The sequence below is a fragment of the Misgurnus anguillicaudatus genome, chromosome 1 (assembly GCF_027580225.2).
Source record: "Misgurnus anguillicaudatus chromosome 1, ASM2758022v2, whole genome shotgun sequence".
NCBI lineage: Eukaryota > Metazoa > Chordata > Actinopteri > Cypriniformes > Cobitidae > Misgurnus > Misgurnus anguillicaudatus.
In genome coordinates, this window is record NC_073337.2 from 8,959,046 (window position 1) to 8,980,000 (window position 20,955).

Sequence of the window (20,955 nt, forward strand, 5' to 3'; positions counted from 1 at the left end):
TTCCACTTCATGACCTACTTGGTTAATTTTAGATCAGAAGTTTCCTTCAGTGAGCGTTTGGTCTGAGCAGTCATCGGGTGATGCAATAAATCAAGGTTTGTGTGGCATCTGAGGACTCTTTATGAGGCGTTTATTTATACTCGCTGAATGTGGGCTGCTTGATGGAGACAAAAATGAACTGAAGCACCTGTGATGATGTTATTCTTCGAGCTCCAAATGAAAGCTGTGTGTGTCAAAACGGCACAGATATTATCCTGAATGACAGATGTGTTGGTAATTGTCTGCGGCAGTTTTGTACAATTGCATTTAAATATATGATGGAATAGAGGAAATATGCTTTGCATGTATGGCGCATGTGAATTACAAACAGTGTTACAAAAGTATTTTATGGCATGATGGATGTATAGTGTTGTTCTTAAAGGCGGAGTCCACGATGTTTGAAAGCAAATGTAGATATTTGAAATCACCTAAACAAACACGCCCCTACCCCAATAGAATCTGGACCTTCCGGCAAGGATTTCGTTTAGTAGACACGCTCCTTACTGCTGATTGGCTATAAGTGTGTTTTGGTAGTCGGCCTGTCTCCTTTTCCAAAGCGTTTTTCAAACATTGTGGACTCCGCCTTTAAGGTATACTTGCAGAACACTTACTAGGTACGTTTACATGCATCCAAATAATCCGTAATCGTTTTGATGGCTCAATCATATTGAAAAGCCTTCATGTAAACCCCTTAATCAATACGATTGAGGTTGATTGGATGCAAATTTGAATCTTATTGAAGGGGGTTGTGTACTCCAATCTGTGATCCGATCAGCTGGAGAAAAGTATGCATGTAAACGCGTGAATCGTAGTACAGGGTTCCCATGGGTCCTTGAAATCCTTGAAAGTTTGTGAATCTGGGGGAAAAATTCAAGGACCAAAAGTTTTTGAAAATATCCATACATAGATAAGGTGCTTGAATGTATTTTATGCAAGAAGTTTTCTGGGAAAAATCCTTATTGTTCCCTGTGTAGTGTAGGGTAATAATATAAAAAAATTATAGACTTTTAAAGCACACGTGCTAAACTGTTCGCTTTAAATGTTTATATCTTCTGTATGCGAATGTTGATTCATACCAAAATGCTTTTGCATAGTTGTGTTTGACACATGAAAACGTCTCGGGTTACGTATTTAATTATTGTTTGTTTACTGATAAGGGAATGAGACGCTGTGTCTTCCTTGCCATACTTCCTGCATCTCTGTAACGCCATCTTTGGTAATATTTCAGATAGCGAAATACTTCCTGGCTCCCACATCACACTGTCTTTGTCGTTAAGCCTCACCATTGGTTGAATTTGATATACACATTCAGACGCACTTACCACTGGAGGCATCCCCAAAGTGTTACCGCAGTGACGCAGCGCGAGGGAACTGTAACAATGTATATTAAAAGGTAACACGATGTAACCTTGCTCTCACTTGAAATGTTTCCCCACATTTAGTCCTTGAATTTGAGTGTATTGGACCTGGAAAGTCCTTGAAAGGTCCTTGAATTTGAAGTTAACTAAGGTGTGGAAACCCTGGTAGTATTTTCTCAATCGGATGCAAAAATACCTTTTGCACATGCACAAAACAATTGTGCTCAAATTCACATCTTATATTTACCTCATTTATGTCACAGCAACGTTCAATAGCAACACGCATTATTAAGGTAATGTGGTCACACGCTATGACAATAGGCTACATAAAGCAATAAAATAGCATTGTGCCTTTTAAAATTTGTTTTTATTGCCTATATCTGAAAACTTATTAAGAACAACTTTATCCAACTCAGCTTTGTACATTTATCCAGAGATATCGACAAGAGATGTTGTGCGCTGGGTGGCGTTGCCAAGTCCACTGCTTTTTAAAGTTGGATTTTGGCCACTGGTTTAAAAATGAAAGGATTTCGGTTATTAGTTATTAGCATTTGGGCTGTGAATAGTCATTGGGATGCTTTTGGGTTAGTTTTGAATGTCCATTGGGATTGCTTTGATACGCGAAGCTGGCAACCCTGGCTGTGCGCTTGTGCAGACATTAGGTTTGGATTATATAGAATGTACATGTAACGAACATTTAAATCAGATTGGAATGTTTAGGGTGCATGTAAACTGTATTGTCGTAACCTTCATTGCATTGATTTCAATAGTACTGACAACATTTTGTGTACGTAATCATAGCCACTGACAGATATATTGCACAATAATGGGAGCGTGCTGACATCTCCAGCGTCTCTGGTATGATCAGTATGGTCGGCCTTGCATAACTTGTTTGAGGCACTTAGTAGAGAAGAAACTAGTTGTCCTCAAGCAGACTCATTTTTTCCACTTTGTACGTGGTAAATGTTTGTGAAATAATCTGTAAAGATTGAATTTGAATGGCCGCCTATTGTGTTTTTCTGGGGGGGGATAAATGTGGTACAAATTGTCGACTATCCCAGTAATGATTAAACATTTTCTTGCCTATGTTTTTCTGCCTTTTTAATGGTAATTTAAGAGAAAAATGAAATATACTTTTAAACAGACCTGTACGTTTATTGTATGTTAACACTGGTTGTAAATGTGTTTGTTTCTCCACAGACATGCGGAGCTCTGGACAGCATTGACCGGCGGTCTCTACAAACATGGAGCCTTGTGCCGAGTCTCAGGGTGATCCTGAGAGAGCTCTGGTGAGTGCACACAAATACCAAAATCAAAGAGAAAAACGAGTTAGATTTTACAAAAATGGCGTCTGCTTTTTAAGAATTTTAAGTTTTACATGACTCATTATTGTCATCTGAATCATAGTATTGTTTATACTGTTATTCTACTTAAAGGGGACATATCATGAAAATCTGTTTTTTTTTAAGTGATATAATTGGGTCACCAGTGCTTTTATCAACCTAGAAAATGTGACAAAGACCAACCCAGTAACTTAGTTTTGCTAAACCATTTTCTGGAAGCATGTGGAAAAAAAGGCCATTGCAATTTGGCTCCCCTTATGATGTCAGAAGGGGATAATACTGCCCCTTTATCTGCACTATCCAAACATGGAACTGCCATTTAGTGCAGAGATTAGCTCATTTGCATTTAAAATGACATGGCACATTTTTGCACACACCTACAAAGTGGAAATTTTATATGTTTGGCATTGTGAGCTGGAACTTCACATACATTTTGACATCTTAAAAAAGTCTTGTGAAAAGTACCCTTTAAAATAGAAAAAAAATAATTTATGCAAATGTGAAATGCTTGGATGCATTACACAGTAATGTGAATTTAGGCAAAGATATTTTTCCCAACATGCATGACTGCTATTCCTTTGAATGGGGGAAATCGCACTGGCCAGTATGGCCGCTCTAGCAATGGAAGTCCTGCCAAAATGCTTTTCTGAACATTTTATTATATCATTTATATATCAAACGTTTGTGTTGATCGTTTGCTAGTGTAGATTTTTCAGTGAAGTGAGTCATCTCTTTCACATACAGCAAAACCTCAGGTGTTATTCAGCACTAGGCTTGTGCCGGTGTTAAAATTTCATGTTGCGGTGATTTATGAAGGTTTTATTACGGTAGACGGTATTACCACGGTGTTGAAATGCATTACAAAAACAAGTTGAAAAGATGAGCAAATGTCATTGTTATAGTGTAAATAAAAGATTTAATAACTTAAACTTGTTAAAATGATATAAATGAAACAATACACAGTAAGCTGAACCAATCAGATTCAAACAGAATAAAGTCCAAACTGCAAAAGCAGTCAACTTTAGTGTTTTAAATTATTAAATTGCAAAATATCATCAGTCCATATGCAGCCTGACGTTGGAAAGCCACTTTGACCGTTGACTGTATGGCTACAGCTGAAAATGAGCCAGCAGCAACACTTCTAGATGATTGGATACTCTGTAAAACAGAGAAGAAAAATATTACTTCATGCCTTAAAGATGCATTTTAGACAATTATAGAGAATAAAATAAGGTAAAGCTTACTGATAGTTTGTCTTTTTACTTTTTGTATGATTAAATATGTTATATAAATATGTGTTCCTTTCATTTTAGTAAAAGAACACATACAGCTAAATATGCCCATTTGTATTCACAGTACTGTTTATTCAACATACAGAGTCAAATAAATTACGTAACATATTTAAATAGTTATAATTACTGACTAATAGTCAGACGGTGACACATCACTTAATTCACATAACGCATTTAACAGTCAATGAAAATATACATAATGTACACAATTAAAATATACATAAAACATCATTTAGAAGATTAATTTTTTTCTTGTAAAAAGATAACTTACCAGTGTAAAGATACTGAAATTTGGGTTATATGATCAAACTTGCTTGACCTGGTAAGAACTCTAGCAGCTGCGTTTTGCACTAACATTGTAGTCTGTTTAATATTAAGTAATTAACTTAACGTTACCTGTCAGCCTCAGTTTCAGCTATAATTAATAATATGTGTTTTACCAGATAGCAAGCGGTAGGATAGCTAATATAATGTTAGCTTAATAGACGTAATGATATTAGACAAACTAAACAGCGTAACGTTAGCTAGCGGACATTAGCATTGCTAAGCGGACACTTAACTGTTATTATTTAGACACAGGATATGAAATATGATGCCATGTATATCTTACCTTTATCTCCGTGAACTGTGGATGATTGTCTGGAAGATGCATAAAGTTAGTGTTGTTCACGTAATTTGCTGACCCGTTCCGTCCACATATTCTACACATAGGGAAAATGTTTATCACCAGCACTCCCTCTTTGTTTTTCACGAAGCCAAAAAACTTCCATACTTTACTCCATACATTATTTTTTGTAATGTGTAAAAATAGTAAGCAGCAGCAGCAGCACTCATCCTTCCGTCATCCTTCTCCATGAGAGTCTGCACCTGCGTATGAGTGACAGCTACGCAGCATCCGTGCAGTGTAATTTGAACCGGTCAAAGGAAAAAAATAATGCACGTCTTTTCGCGGTAATTTGAAGACCCCGCAATAACACTACCGTGCAGTTTTACTACCGTGGTTTACCGTATTACCGAACACCGGCACAAGCCTATTCAGCACACAAACAAACAAACACCCTCTCTCTTTATTTAGATTCAGATATCGAGCTGTTGAGGCAGACTTGTTAGGCATTGACAAGTGTTTACCTTCAATGAAGGCGTTTACAGAAAAAAAGCTATGGGTGGCTGTTTGTGTTTGTTTTATTTCAGTAAATCATGCTTTATTTTTGCCAAGTTGGCACAAGATATATTCTTTACCATTTCCAATTTCTTCACCTACTTTTAGAAAAAATAACCTTTCTTTAAAAGGTTTAGTAGTTACACTGATATCAAATCTGTGTCACTTCAGAAAGATGTTGACGTATGCCAGACTCTCTTTGGCTTTTGGTTAGCTGTGTTTGGTTGGCATGTTATTGTATCACTCTACACCTTTATTCAAACAAGCATCTGCATTGGGTTATTTGCCTTCTAAATGTCTCAACGGCTCCCCCTACATCTGCAACACATCTATATACACTCACCTAAAGGATTATTAGGAACGCCATACTAATACTGTGTTTCACCCCCTTTCACCTTCAGAACTGCCTTAATTCTATGTGGCATTGATTCAACAAGGTGCTGAAAGCATTCTTTAGAAATGTTGCAGTTGATGGAGATTTGTGGGATGCACATCCAGGGAACGAAGCTCCACCACATCCCAAAGATGCTCTATTGGATTGAGATCTGGTGACTGTGGGGGCCATTTTAGTACAGTGAACTCATTGTCATGTTCAAGAAACCAATTTGAAATGATTCGAGCTTTGTGACATGGTGCATTATCCTGCTGGAAGTAGCCATCAGAGGATGTTTACATAGTGGTCATAAAGGGATGGACATGGTCAGAAACAATTCTCAGGTAGGCCGTGGCATTTAAACGATGCCCTATTGGCTCTAAGCGGCCTAAAGTGTGCCAAGAAAACATGATGAGTGCAGGGCTCCAGACTAACTTTTTTTACTAGGAGCACAGTGGCCCCCAACTGAAAATTTTAGGGGCGCAACCATAAAATTTAGGGGCACACACCGTAAATTAACATGCTAACCAAATATTCACATTTCTACTAATTTCCACCGTATTACTAATGAATACTTTAATGCTAGATGCAGAAAGTACAATGTGCAGTAAAATTTACTGGTCACACATGTGCGACTGGATGTAAAATTCAGTGGCACTCTCTCAAATTTTGGTGGCAAAATACCACCATTTGGTGGCAGTCTGGAGCCCTGGAGCGGTGGGGACTTCTGGTGTTGTTGCCCATCCGCCTCAAGGTTGTGCGTGTTGTGGCTTCACAAATCCTTTGCTGCATACCTTGGTTATAACGAGTGGTTATTTCAGTCAAAGTTGCTCTTCTATCAGCTTGAATCAGTCGGCCCATTTTCCTCTGACCTCTAGCATCAGCAGGGCATTTTTGGCCACAGGACTGCCGCATACTGGATGTTTTTCCCTTTTTACACCATTCTTTGTAAACCCTAGAAATGGTTGTGCATGAAAATCCCAGCAACGGAGCAGACTGTGAAATACTCAGACTGGGACCAACAACCATGCCATGCTCAAAACTGCTTAAATCACCTTTCTTTCCCATTCTGACATTCAGTTTGGAGTTCAGGAGATTGTCTTGACCGTGACTACACTCCTAAATGCATTGAAGCAACTGCCATGTGATTGGTTGATTAGATAATTGCATTAATGAGAAATTGAATAGGTGTTCCTATTTATACTTGGTGAGTGTGTATTATTTGGCCAAAAAACAAAAACAGCCATTTCATTCACGTCATCCATGTTATGAATTAAAATAAGATAATGTTACAGTATACTTCGTCTTAACTGTCCTGAAAATTGCCTTAATTTTTTATGTCGTTGAGGTCCATTTTGATTCACCCTTATGTGAAGAAATCTTAGGGCATTTACCATACACTGCTCTTCAGCATACTCTCTGAAACTGTAATTTCTCATCCATGATGCCTAATTTGGTTTAGAAATACGAATTGACTGATGTATTACTGCTCCCAGAGAATGAATTAACCTCACACCCTTCCTGTGTGACTCATCTGAATGAAGAGATGGGGACAGAGGAGGTGTAGTAATGTGACGGTGTGCAATACATGCACTGTAGTTTATGAAGTTTGCTTTATGAATCCATAAACCTTGACTAGAGAGTCGAGACTTCATGCGTCATAGTCTGTCCCACGATGCACCACCATAATATAGTGGAGCACAGAGATCAGTGCACATGAGAAGTGGTCCACATTTCTTTTGGTACTTTTGAGGTACTTTCTTTTTTCTTATTTAGTTGCATATCATATTTGTAGTACCTTTGTTGTATGATATTGCTTTGGGGTTAATTCTAATACAAGGCCATAAAGCTGTGCCATTCTTTAATAGATGTCTGTTATCAGGTTATAACTCAACACTTATTTGTAATGTAAATATGTTTAAAGTGTTGTGGCTTGTTTAAGCTGAAAAAGTAATTTGAAGAGTGATGAGAGTCTTAATCCTTAACTGTAGAATTTGGTATCGGATTGACCCCGGCAACTCTTCTGTGTTTATGTACGTAAACTAATAAGAAGATAATTTTACGGTTGGAGGAAAGAGATATAAAGTTATTTTGACAGGAAACCTCTCTGACACTGTTTCCTGCATTTGGAGGTGGGTAGACAACACAGATAAGTATCTGACAGCTGATGTCAACCATGTGGCCATGAACAGGATGTCTCTACTAAGTATGGTACAGAGAGCTAAAACAGATACTAATGTTGTGATGGGAAATGTTTGATTTAGCTTTGTATCCGGCTGAGGAACGTACTTTCGTTTACTGTGACCTCCCGAAAGCTTTCTTTAAACATCTCATGTATATGTGAAGCAATTAGTGTTTCATTTGCATTTGGTTTGTAAGTTAGTATTCAAACTCATGTTTCAGAGATTTCAAGGACCACAGAATTTCACAAATACATCCTAGATGCCTTTGGTGTGGCTCATTGTGGTGTTAAAATGCCTGGGTTTGGTTTCACCAGTAAGCCATTCGAGTATTTATCTGGGTATTTAATTTAGGAAATGCAGTGAATTTATTTGAAGTGTTTATATCTACATTGAACACTTTTTAATGATTTGTGCATAGTTTATTTTTTATCTTTTGTTTACAGAAAGGAAATTGAGTGACGAGTGGGTCATGAATGGGCTGATGGTTAATATCAAGATGTTGACATGTGGTTCTTGACTTTAGAGCACTTTTGATCACACTGTAAATGTAAATATGATGATTATGAATATGAGGTGGTTTTTGGGTTGAGTGAACTGTAACGTGAGTGTCTCAGTAAAGTTTAATTGTTGACCAGCTGTGAGAACACAGCGAGAAAGAGACGAGCAAACAGAGAGTTCATTTAAAGATCAACACACAGAGAGAGAGAGAGAGAGAGAGAGAGAGAGAGAGAGAGAGAGAGTTATTCTAGTACCGTGCGAGTGTGAAAGGCAAGATCTGTGCTCTCCTGCACGCTCTGTCTGTGTGTGTTTTCAGTGACCAGCAGCACACAAGCGGTAGGATATCTCTCAGTTTCTCTGTTTCTCTCTCTCTCTCTGTCTCTTTCTATTTTTTCATAATAAATCCAGATCGATGAATGATGGGTGTGGAGGAAGCGTTGGGTTTCTTGTGCTGTTAGGTGGCGTGTTGGATAGGATCTTATGATACCTGTGGGGGTGGCGGTCTTTATTATTGATGTGTTAGTGTGTTTGGTAGGTCAAGAATCACTATTACTATTGCTTATAGTATGATTGGGGATTTGAATAAACGTGTAAAATTGACTTATTTAAAACTTCTGTTGTGATACCGGTGTCCAATTACTTTTTATTCCTTGTTTTAAGCCGTGAAGTGCAGAGCGTACAAAGTCCAATTCTGTTGTCATTGTCACCTAGTCCTAAAAATCACACAGTATGAATTCTGATACTTTTTAATTGCCAGGCTATAATCTGCCCTGATCATCGGCCGATAATTGCTTTTATCAGCTGATACCAATTATGAGTATTTCTGTGCCGAATGCAATTCGCAAGGGTTTGTAAAAGTTTCTGAAAGTTTTTTTGAATACGGGTCCAGCTGACATATCAGGGGTAAGCCATACGTTCATTTATTTTTAGGGATGCACCGATATGGAAATTTTGGCCGATACCGATAACCAATAACTCTTTATATTTGGGGGCCGATAACCGCCTATATATATATATATAGGCGATAAATATTCATATTATTTTCACAATGAAAAACTCCCAGACCGCGGACATCTTGTCTTTGCGCTAGACTAGCATACTCTTCTTAAGCCCGCAACACTTGTCATCTTTGTGCTATGTCACAGAAAGCACCAATCAAGACTTCACCTGGCCAGCAATGAGCAAGTGAAGTGGTTCAACAAACCAAAATAATCCATCATTTATCGGCTTTCATTTATCGGCCTAATTTTGCTATCAGTCCGATAACCGATAATATTAAAAATAAGCAGTTATCGGCCGATATATCGTGCATCCCTATTTATTTTTATTCATGAATATCAGTCATGTGACCTTTTACGTCATTCCAGTTGCCTGCCGCCATCTTGAGTGCCTACAGCAGTGGTTCTCAAACTGGGGGCCGGGGCCGCGAGATGGTGCCAGAGGGGCCCCAGTTTTATGACATTTTATAAAATAAATTAATTTATTATGAATTCTGTGCAATTAAACCTAAAAAATAAGACTACTAACCAACAGCACTACTTCATATCATTTCATATGTTTTGTTTAATCAAAAGTTGAGTTTTAAAACAGTTTCTTGTCATAAATTTTCTTTGGGGGGGCCGCAAAGGAATGCGCCGTACACAAGGGGGGCCGCACGCTGAAAAAGTTTGAGAACCACTGGCCTACAGAGTACCAGTAGGCTACTGACAAGCATTGGCTAGCTTGCTACCATTTACGGATTTCTTATCTTTTTCTGTCTATGATTCTTACGGATACAGGAAATGGCTACAAAAGACAACATTTCGCACCTCGACTGTCATAAAAAGAAACGCTACTTTAAAAAAATATCTTAGTTAGGGTGTGATACCTACTCGATCCCTGATGCGTTCTTCCAACCGCTGTCCGCTGCTACCGAACTACCACTATTTTTACAACACTAAGAAGGCGCGACACAACATGAAACTTTGCTCGAAGTATCACCTGGATCTCTACAAATGAACGTGAGCATTAAGAACATTGTTTGTGTACACAGAGTTTACTAAAAAGAAAGGTTTTCAACAACTGACTTTGGTTGTTTTAGTGTCGGCTCGCCATCTTTACCAGACATAAAGAATCGATTTCCGAAATGCGAATGAATGAATCTCATATGAGGCTCCTTTTTCAAGTAGAAGGTCAATATTGTTTTTCACTTGCGACAAAACAACGAATTATCCGTGCATTTATATGAAACTATGCTTTAGGAGCTATCCATCTTTACTCTCCTCCCTCCTTACGTCGCATTGGGAGATCGATACATCTTGACAGGCAAGATGGCGGCGAGCGGACACCAAAACAGCCAAAGTCAGTTTTTCAAAACCTTCTTTTTAGTAAACTCTGTGTACACAAACAATGTTCTCAATGCTCAAGCTCACGTGTATAGACACAGGTGATACTTCGAGCAATGTATCATGATGTGTCAAGCCTTCTTGGTGTTGTAAAAATAGCTCACAACATATTGAAGGCATAGCTTCTAGTTCTTTTGCAACCACTTCGGGTACTCAAAATGGTGGAAGACAAGTTTGAGATGTGAGTGACGTAAGTTGATTTTGATGAATTGGCACTTCCCGCGGAAAAGCACGCCCACACCTCAATCAGTGGGAGAGCTAGAACTGGGGGCGCTAGAAATCACAGGGATCACGCGACAGCTTTGTTTTATGTCAAGACTTAACAATGGTATGAAAAAATAAGTGTGTTTTGGATGTACGGAGAAGAAAGCCAGCATTATGGAAACATTGGATATAGTTTGTTTATCCAGGGTAGCAGCGGAGTTTTGCGTGTGTGTTTGTTTACCGCTGGATTTCGGTGAAAAGTAATAAGTTACATGCGGTAAGTAAGACTTCTGTCCCCTATGTTGGAAATCAGCACGTAAGTGGATATTGTATAGATGACATGAACATGTAGTGAATCTTAAAGCTCACGTAACACACGCTGTTTCTGCATTTCTGATGTTAATCTGGAGTACCTATAGAGTAGTATGACATCCTTTATGTCTCTGAAGAGTCTTTAGTTTAATCAGATTTATAAAAGAAAGATTAGCTTTACCGAATCTTTCCGATAACGTACGAAAAAATGAAGAAGGAGGAGTTATACCGAGGGAGGAGCGAGTACGAGTCATGCAACACTATACAACACTGTTTTAACTTATGATTCGCTGCATGTTCGTGTCATTTATGTGGTATGCACGCGACTATTTCCAACATAAGACAGAAGTCTTACTTACCGCGTGCAACTCGTCATGACCCGGTTGAGAAAATCCACTGCATCAGGCGCACACGCGGAGCTCCGCTGCTGCCCCGGATGATAGGCTGTGTCCGTTGTTTCCATGAGGCTGGATGTCTTCTCCTTACATCCAAAAACACACTTCTTCTTTCGTGCCATTGTTGACTTTTGAAATTAAACAAAGCTGAGTGGCGTGATAAGCTGTTAGCAGCTCTAGCGTCTCCTGCTGATTGACGGGTGGGCGGGGTTTTCCGGGGAAGGTTTTCCGGTGGAAGCCCATATAAAGAAGTGATACGTATCGAAAACCCCTGAAACGTCGGTTGGAACTGTAGTCGAAGAGAGCTTGCCGAGGCTTGTGCGAACCCTGGCGAGGTGCGTTCGTCACAGAAATACTCTGTAACACGTCCAACTGCTGTTTTGACACTTTGCCTACGTTTAGCATGAGGAAACAACTCTATAACTGTGTTAATAAGTCAGAATGCTTGAAATACCATTAACCCCCCCCCCCCCCCCCTTAAGTTGTTTTGTATACAATGTTGCATGACTCGTGACTCGCTCCTCCCGCAGTTCGTACGTTAAATTATTTCGTACATTATTAGTATAAACATGTAAACAAGGATTAGATAAACGTTTCTTAACAAACGTGCATGTTTCTTTTTTTGCCGGTGGGTGCTCGTCACAACGTCAAGCAATACTTAGGTTACTTAGCAGCGACAGACGCTCTAGAGCGCCCACGCACTTTGAAAAAGAGGAAAGCGGCGGGGTCATGTTTTCCGCATGGTTTTAGACGCAAAATGTGAAGCAAGGGAGCACATGTGCTTGGCCATTTCGGTAGGTGCTTGAGCTGAGCCCCGGAGCACCCACAGGAACGGCGCCTATGTGCGTGCTGTAGCACGTCCATATATCCGTATATATCCATAAAACGATACTTGGTTCAAGTAAGAAATCTTTTTGGGGTTATAATGTTTCCAGCCACGCTGAAAACACGTCTGATGGTGTACTGGTAGTGCAGGTTGATACTTTTTTGCAACCTTGAGTGACCAGAGATAATATCTTGCCTTATTTTTCTGCTCCCAAGCAGCGGGTCATCAATGACATCAGTTGCCTCCCCTTGCAAAAGCGCACTAACTCTGAGTCTGCTGGTTGCTTGCGTTCACACGAACTTGAAGACATCTTGCTGTGCGAGATTGTAATTTATATTTTTAATTTTTTGTGACGGTTGTGTGGTGTTTATGACAACCGTCACAGTCCTACTCCACATTAACATCAGATACGCAGAAACAACGTGTGTTATGGGAGCCAAAGAATATCGTAAAGTCATGAAGTGGACTGTTTTAACTTGGGACGGAAAGAGATGGCGTTCACAACCCTTTTACAACCAATGCCCTGGCCTTCAGCTGATGCACCCTAGCACCATTTTTTACAGTTTAAAAATTAGTTGGATTAGCTGGTTATTTTGCACCAGAATAGTTGCGAAAGAGTTTGCATGCAAAGAAGCGCGTGTGTGTGAGTCAGTGTATTGTGACAGTGCTAAACCTGAAACAGCTGTTGGCTAATCTGTGCAAGTAATTTACCAGCGGACAGTCGGCTGATGCATAATCACTTTGTTCAGAAAGCAGGCCTTTGTCCATTTACGATGTGTTTGTGTCATTATCATGACATCTTAGCTATGGAAAGTCCCCGTCTTATTATGTCACAGTTAACCCAGTTTTACAGACCATCTGTTAATACAAGTTAAAAGATCAAGTGACACTAACTTTTTCGTGAATGTTTCATTACACTGTAGGGAGCTGGCCTTCTGTGCTGAAATCTTTTTTCTTTATAAAGTGTTTAAGCTTCTGAGTATTCCCACGCCAGCTGAGGTAAATGCAAAACTGCATTTGTTTATTTTCCATAGTCATACGTGTTTGTTTGTATTGCAGTTTCTTTGTTGAAAAAACATCACTTCTGCTCCTTTCGCTCTGCCTTAAACTCGTGTTTGCTCTCTCTTTCACACGTCATCCTCATATCCTGAGCTCTCTCTCATTTGATGTTAAACAAGTGCTTGCTAAATCCTCACAAACTATCAGCTGGTCTAATTTCTGCATGAATTAGTTTTTTCATTCACATTTTCACAACCCAACAGAAGCAGTTTAGACCGTGATATTGCTCTTCTCTCGAACAGAACAGGGTGTCAAAAACATTTGATGCAGAAAAATTGTCTGGGACCACAGTGAATGTAAACAGATACCTTCTCTGGAGCAAACCATCTCACACCCCATCACCAGCCGAATTCATCTCATCCCCTGTAGAGCTGAATGCATCCCACTGATGGATTGATACTTTATACACACACTTTACCTCTCTGTAACCTCTTTATCCTTCAATCCTTTCTCAGGCTGTAATATATAATTTCTCTTAAAGGATACGTTCACTTAAAATGAATAGTGTCATCGCTCATCATTCTAAACCAATTTTGTCATTTCTTTAGCTTAACTGGTAAAGCATCATCTTTACCAATTTTTTTTTTGCAGTGCAAAGCATGTTGCTTTGGATAAAGCATTTGCCAAATGCGTAAATGTACATATCCAGTGTTCTTGAAATCCTTGAAAGTTTGTGAATCTGGGGGGAAAAATTCAAGCCCCTGGGAAGTTTTTGAAAATATACATACAGAGATACAGGTCTTTGAAAGTGCTTGAATCTATTTTATGCAAGACGTTTTCTGGAAAAAAATCCATATTATTCCCTGTGTAGTGTAGGATAATATCATAAAAATTCTAGTCTTTTTAAGCACACGTGCTAAACTGTTCGCTTTAAATGCTTATATCTTCTATATGCGAATGTTGATTCATACCTAAATGCTTTTTCGCATAGTTGTGTTTGATGCATAAAAACGTCTCGGGTTGCGTATGTAACTGTTGTTCCCTGAGAAGGTAACGAGACAATGCGTCTCCCATACTTCCTGTGTCTCTGTAACGCCATCTTTGGCAATATTTCAGTTAGCGATATACTTCCTGGCTCCCGCGGCACCCTTTTTCGTTAAGCCTCACCATTGGTTGCATTTGATATACACATTCAGACGCACTTACACCTGGAGGTGTTCCCAAAGTGTCAACGTAGTGACAATGTATCTTTAAAGGTAACACAATGTAACATTTAGTCTTTGAATTTGAGGGTATTGGACCTGGAAAGTCCTTGAGTTTGAAGTTAAAGCAACACTGTAGTTTCCATGTAAAAATGACTTACAGCTCCCCCATGTGGTTGAAAAGCGCAACAATCCCTGGTATCAGACACTCTTCTGCAGGCAGGGGGAGGGGCGGGGCTGTGTGCTCTACCCTCCACTGCCACTTTCAGAGTGTGCTTGTAGCAGCTAGGAGGCTGCTTAGGTTGCAGCAACAGTACAATTTGTCCAGTTAAAAGTTGTTCTATCACTGAAATAATTTTAGAGACATTATTTAAAGGTAAAAAAACTACATGGTGTTGCTTTAACTAAGGTGTGGGAACCCTGCATATCTAAACAGCATGAATGCAACTACATGATGACTAATTTTTGGGCGCCAATGTGCCTTTAACATGACCACACTGGATTTTTTTTGTATTAGACTCATGACAGGGCTGATGATGTGCATTAATACCGTCACGTATTGGCTGTCAGCAGCTTCTGCATTGGTGACTGAATCTGAATCAGAAAATGTTTAAACGCTCATTATTTTCACCTCAGGGTCATTACAGGACTGTGAATTTGAAAGGTGGTTTAGTAAATGTTGGCAGCTTGGGCTAAATATTAAACAAATGCTGTTGAAACCTCTTTCAGGGTTATACATTTAATGTGAAGCATCGCCTAACTCAGAAAGCTTGTAACCCAGGGTTATCTGTTGTTTTTAACACAGTAGGTGTGTTGGGTTGCGCGACAGTCAGACATTTGGCCGATAGCGGGTCTTCGTGATGATAGTTTGCATGTTTGCCCAATATAGTTTTATATTATTATTATTATTATTATCATCATCAGTTTCACATTAACACATGCATTGCATGCTTTTCTTCTTATGAGAGGGCTTGTGGGTTTCTCTATGCGAGAGAGAGCTTTGCCCTCAATCACTAAAATATATTAAGCGGTCTCTTCTACCTTATTGGTTGTTGGGGACAGTGTCGCATGTGTAGGGTGTTAAGTCAGGTGCCCTCGGTGGAAGCAGAAATTTACTTGGGTAAAACCCAACAAAGAATCAATGCATGCCGTCAGTTTCCAAGTAAAGCAAATGTGGAGCCTTTTTTATTGAAAGAAGCAATTACTGTAAACAAAACCTCGAAGCTCATGAGAAAAGCACCACATAGCGTGCATAGTGTCTAAAAAGGTTGCCGATAACCCTTCATCTGGTCTACTGAACTCATTGGCGAGACGTATAAATAAATTAAGACAATTTAAAGCGCATGGTGAGACATGAACACAGCATATTTATAACACAGTTTTATTAATATTGGTTCGTTATCGTCCTTACAACAAGATTCCTTTAATATGAGCATATGTTAGCATTCAGTTTAACAGCGCGAGCAAGGCGGCACGTGGATATTTTTTTCTACATTGTAAATATGTGACCCGGCCTTTCAAATCCCAGCAAAAGTCATTTTATTTATGATTTACGGTTTTCTACATTAAATCATCCTGAATATAAAGAACATATAATCTAGATATATTTAATATTGATAATAAGGTCATGTCAAAGATTTAAAGTATAATATATTCTGATGTAGTGGTAAACTGATGTAGTGGTTTTATTGTTGGGTAATGGAAAAAGTGTAACACTTTATTTACACATATTACTTACACATATTTTCTGTGAGCTAAAAATATTTTAAGAAACCAAATGAAAGGTCTGCCTATTACTTGCAGTTGCTTTGAAATGCAATTGATCTTGCCTTGCGTTGGATGTGCTTCCCTGATATGTCTATTAAAAAAATCTAAAATGATCTTTATTTGTGTTTTCCGAGAGGTGTACCGTTCTTAATGCTTAATCTAATACAAAGGTGCATGTCCATCCTGTCTGACATTTTGGTTTTGAAAAATACAAAATATTGGAATAAGAAAATAAAGAGCAAATTAAGAGAGATAAAGTTCGGGATCTGGGATGCGTTTCCCAAAAGCATCGTTAGCCAACGAACATCGTGAGTTCCATCGTTACTAGCATCGTTCAACGATTTGGTGTTTCCCGAAAGATATTAATGTGTCGTTAGAAACATCGTTCTTTGTTATCATCATATGTAGACTTACGTTGATCATGCTTTAGAACAAAATAAGCAAAAAACATGTAGTACAGTCTATATCCATCTTTAAATTTGTAAACAGAATGAAAGCGCTGCATTTGAAAACTGCGTATGTGCGCAAAACTACGAGCTTTAAGACCCCGGGGAATCCCTGGGAGGAGTGACGAAAAAAGGAACTTGCGCATGAATGAAATATCTTGAAAATAAACAACAGATAACTAAATCACGATAACAAAATCAGTCTTGCGATGCAATATATGTTATTTACTGCAATAATCTGACATTAAATCGATTTGCACAGATAAATTAGTACTTTACCTCCCACGTGACATCATCAACTATGTTGTTAAACCAACATGGTTCAAACGACGAATGTGCGACAAAGTTACTATGCATTCGGGAAACAGTCGTGACAAGGTAGTTAATTTCTCCAACGATGCATCGTTATATGGTCGTTCGTTCACTTCAGCAACGTCATTGTTTGGGAAACGCACCCCAGATTGATGCTAAAAAAAAGTTAAGAGCGACAAGAATCAAAAACTATCTTCCTTGCCCTATCTAACAGGTTTTAAGCCTGGATAGACCCTGATGTATATGTAAACAATGAAATGCAGTTTTTAAAATGTGTGTTTTGAGAAGAATTAAGTATGAAGGAAACACAGGTCTATTTATAGATACACTGTTTTGGAAATACTGTCCAAAATCAAAACTATTTTTGTCTAAACAAAAGGGAACAAGTGAAATGTACTCACAAAATCTCTTTCTCAAAGAAAACATAAAAACCTTTAAAAAGATTTATAAATTGTATTAACACAAAATTAGTCAAGTCTTAGATAACCAAGTCTTTTGATTATTACTTGTGATACAGTTATGCCCTCTCATGAATTCTTCCCTTCAAATTTAATCCAATATAAACACATTCCTACTTTATCTTATATGTTGTAAATATCTGGGCCCATATCAAGCTTCTGAAAATAACTCATAATAACACTGTCAAGAATTGACTTAAGAGTAAAACATAGTTTTCTTATACATAAGAGTATAAAGCATGCGCTTAAAAGTTAGTTATCAATCATCTCAGTCTTAATTTAAGTGAAGTTTAGCACTAAATCTTAAGTTCCAGTCTTAGAGATGATTTATGACACTTTGCTGTGCCACACACAAAATTTTGGATGACAACATAGGCATGGACCAATCACTGAATGGGGCTTATCACGTGAATGTAGCGCTTCCCCCTGGACAGCATACAGTTTCTTTTTAATTCAAAGCATTGTAAGTTATTTGCAAACCATAATAAACATATTGACCAATTGCATTTATTCAGTTTTATTTTGTTTTATGTTACATTTAAAGGCGGAGTCCATGATGTTTGAAAGCCAATGTTGATATTTGAAATCACCTAAACAAACACGCCCCTACCCCAATAGAATCTGGACCTTCTGTTGATAGACCCGCCCCACACATACGCAACCCGGCATTTGATTTGATTTGATTGGCTATAAGTGTGTTTTGGTAGTCGGCCCGTCTCCTTTTCCAACGCGTTTTTCAAACATCGTGGACTCCGCCTTTAAGGCCTGTTTACACGAAAACGTTCGAGGGTGAAAACGTAAAAATATTTTATCGGATGTGCCTTCCGTTTACACGGCAAAGGCGTTTTGGGGGCTTAAAAACGCAAAAAAGTGAAACCACCCTTCAGAGTGGAAATCTTAAAAACGATCTACCGTCGCATTCTCGTCTAAAGAGTAAAAACGCAAAAGTCTGCTCACGGTGGCTCTCGTCGCGTACGCGTTTACATCACAGGTATGCGCCAGTTCAGGAAAATAACAACACACATGTCAGATTATTTCCATACGTCGGACCTTCAAGTTGCCATAGTAGCTCTGGTAAATATACAAGTCATTCCAGCAGTTGTACGAATTATTCACAGCAAGTATTACTGATCAGAGAAGGCGCATTAATTACCTCAGTCAAACTGTTGATGCGGCAATTCGTCGGAGGCAAACCAGATGGCTTTGGACGAGACCTGGGAGAACCAGGAAGAAGGTTGTATGCAGGTACACGGACTTGGTGTTGTTGTGTGTCAGTGCATCACATTGCCACCTGGAGTGCATACTACATCGACTATCACACACTTTTGCGTCACCATATGCATGCAGAAATGCTCGTATAAACGCGGAATAAAAAGTGATAACGCAACGCCACTTTTGCGGTTTCTTTTCAGATTGTTTCCATGTAAACGTAGCCTTATTTGTTATATTAAATTGCACCTTATATGCACTGGAGGGATACATTACAGTAAATTATTAGATTTTTCATTTTAAATAAAACAAAATGACAAAAAACACATAATATATAAATTAACAGCATTTTATATCATATTTATATTATTATGTACTGTAATTTTTTTAAAACATTTTTGTAATAATAATAATAGCAGAATATATACAAATAGGCTACATACAAAAAAACTAAATCCGCATTTCACTGTAATATTATTTTATAGTGATGCACCGATGTATCGGCCGCCAATATTTATCGGCCGATTTTTTATGAATTTGAAACCATCGGCATATCGGCTATAGCATGAGAAAGGCCGATACAGATTGTTTATTAATTAACTGCATAAAGAAATCCATTATATGTAAAAAATTAGTTAATGTTGTTAATAAAATAAATGCTGAATAGCAAAAACCACCTTTGAAGGTTGTCATGCTGTCTTATTATATTTGTTTTAGCTTAATTTGTGTCTCTCTTATTATGTTGGTCAGTTGAAATGTTAATTAGATCCAATCCATGTTCAGTAAAAATAATTTGATGCAGAAATAAACTAGCTAATAGACCAACTGTATAGTATTGTATACAAGTGTTTAATATCGGTATCGGCATCGGTATCGGACAGAAGTTGCCTGTTTAAATCTGTATCGGTATCGGCCCAAAATAATCGGTGCATCCCTATTATTTTATTATATTATTATTTATAGTTAACTTGCAGTTGCTTTGAAATGCAGTTGCTTTTGCCTTGCGTTGGATGATTGTGCTTCCTTAACATGTTGGCATTCCTTGATAGAGTTTATGAACTTTGGTTGTTAATAACATAAAATAAGTACAACATATGGCTGAAACATAGTTTAAAATAAATAACTTTTTTATGAATGAATGACAGCCGCTTATTCAGTGCATGGATTTGTGCACATCTTTGTCTCATCAGTGCCATCACAACCCCCTGCTGGCAACTCCTAACCACTAGAGACCTCTCGAGCTGTCTTAAATAATTGAGAGAGTAAGAGTGATTCTTAGTTTAGGAAATTTGATAACTTGCTTTTATACTTAAGTTTGAAAGTAGGAGTAAATTTCATGAATTCTCAGCACTTATAACTAAAATTGCACTTTGAGAAGCTTGATAACTACGGGGCCTGTTTTTTCTATTTGCTTGATTGACAGTTAGTGCTGCAATAGCGTTACATGGCACATAATGTACATTTCATTTTTAATTTAAAACTGCAAAATTCACACTTTCTCAGCTGTGTAAATCAATTGGCTGGGAGTCGTTCACGGTGAATAGAAACTCCCACCTTATTTCGTTTTGATTTGTTGCCAGCTGTCCTTAGAGTAAATCAGCTTCTGTTTTTGTCCACCAATCCAGTGGCTTGTCATAATAAATGAGTAAATGAACAAATAAATAAATGAGTAAATGATCTCACTATGGGTCATATCCTGCAACACTAGTAGGTCTAGGATCTGTGCACCTAAGCATAGTTTGCATTCATTTACATTGGTGTAAATTCATGCCATCTAAATCCAGGAACACTTTTTGAAGCATTTTCCACCATGAAAGGGGAGAAAATGTTGTTTAACAGGAAACTAGATGGACAATAATAATACCACAGATGCTGGGAGCAGAGCACAAGAGGAAATAAAGTGCCATTCAGTGGGATTATATAACACTATATAAACCACACAATCTGATAGGCTAACCTGGAGAACGAATGTTTATAGTAACTTACACTAACTTTTTTGTCTAATTAAATGGTTGACAGAAAATATATAAATAAATGCCCAATTACTGCCCAAATATACTTTTTTTGTGGGGGTATACTATATCCCACAATGTAATTTGTTTGAGTGGTTAAATGAAATGTATTTGTTTCAGAATGCGATTGACACATTTGTAAACCAATCAGATTTACGGGTACAGTCTCTCACAGCCAATCACT

The 20,955-nt window shown here is 38.2% G+C and overlaps 1 protein-coding gene across 5 annotated transcripts in view; it reads left to right on the forward strand.

Moving 5' to 3' along the window:
- The window catches only part of osbpl8 (oxysterol binding protein-like 8), a 79,304-nt gene that overhangs the window by 16,599 nt on the left and 41,750 nt on the right, over window positions 1-20,955 (forward strand). For 4 of the 5 annotated variants that reach the window (XM_073861705.1, XM_073861649.1, XM_073861737.1 and 1 more), the window contains one exon: window positions 2,598-2,686. In XM_073861705.1, coding sequence (XP_073717806.1) covers window positions 2,642-2,686 — 45 coding nt within the window. In that variant the 5' untranslated portion in view covers window positions 2,598-2,641. Of the gene's footprint in view, window positions 1-2,597; window positions 2,687-8,557; window positions 8,582-20,955 lie in introns of those variants that run through there. The other variant, XM_073861868.1, reaches the window with a different exon arrangement.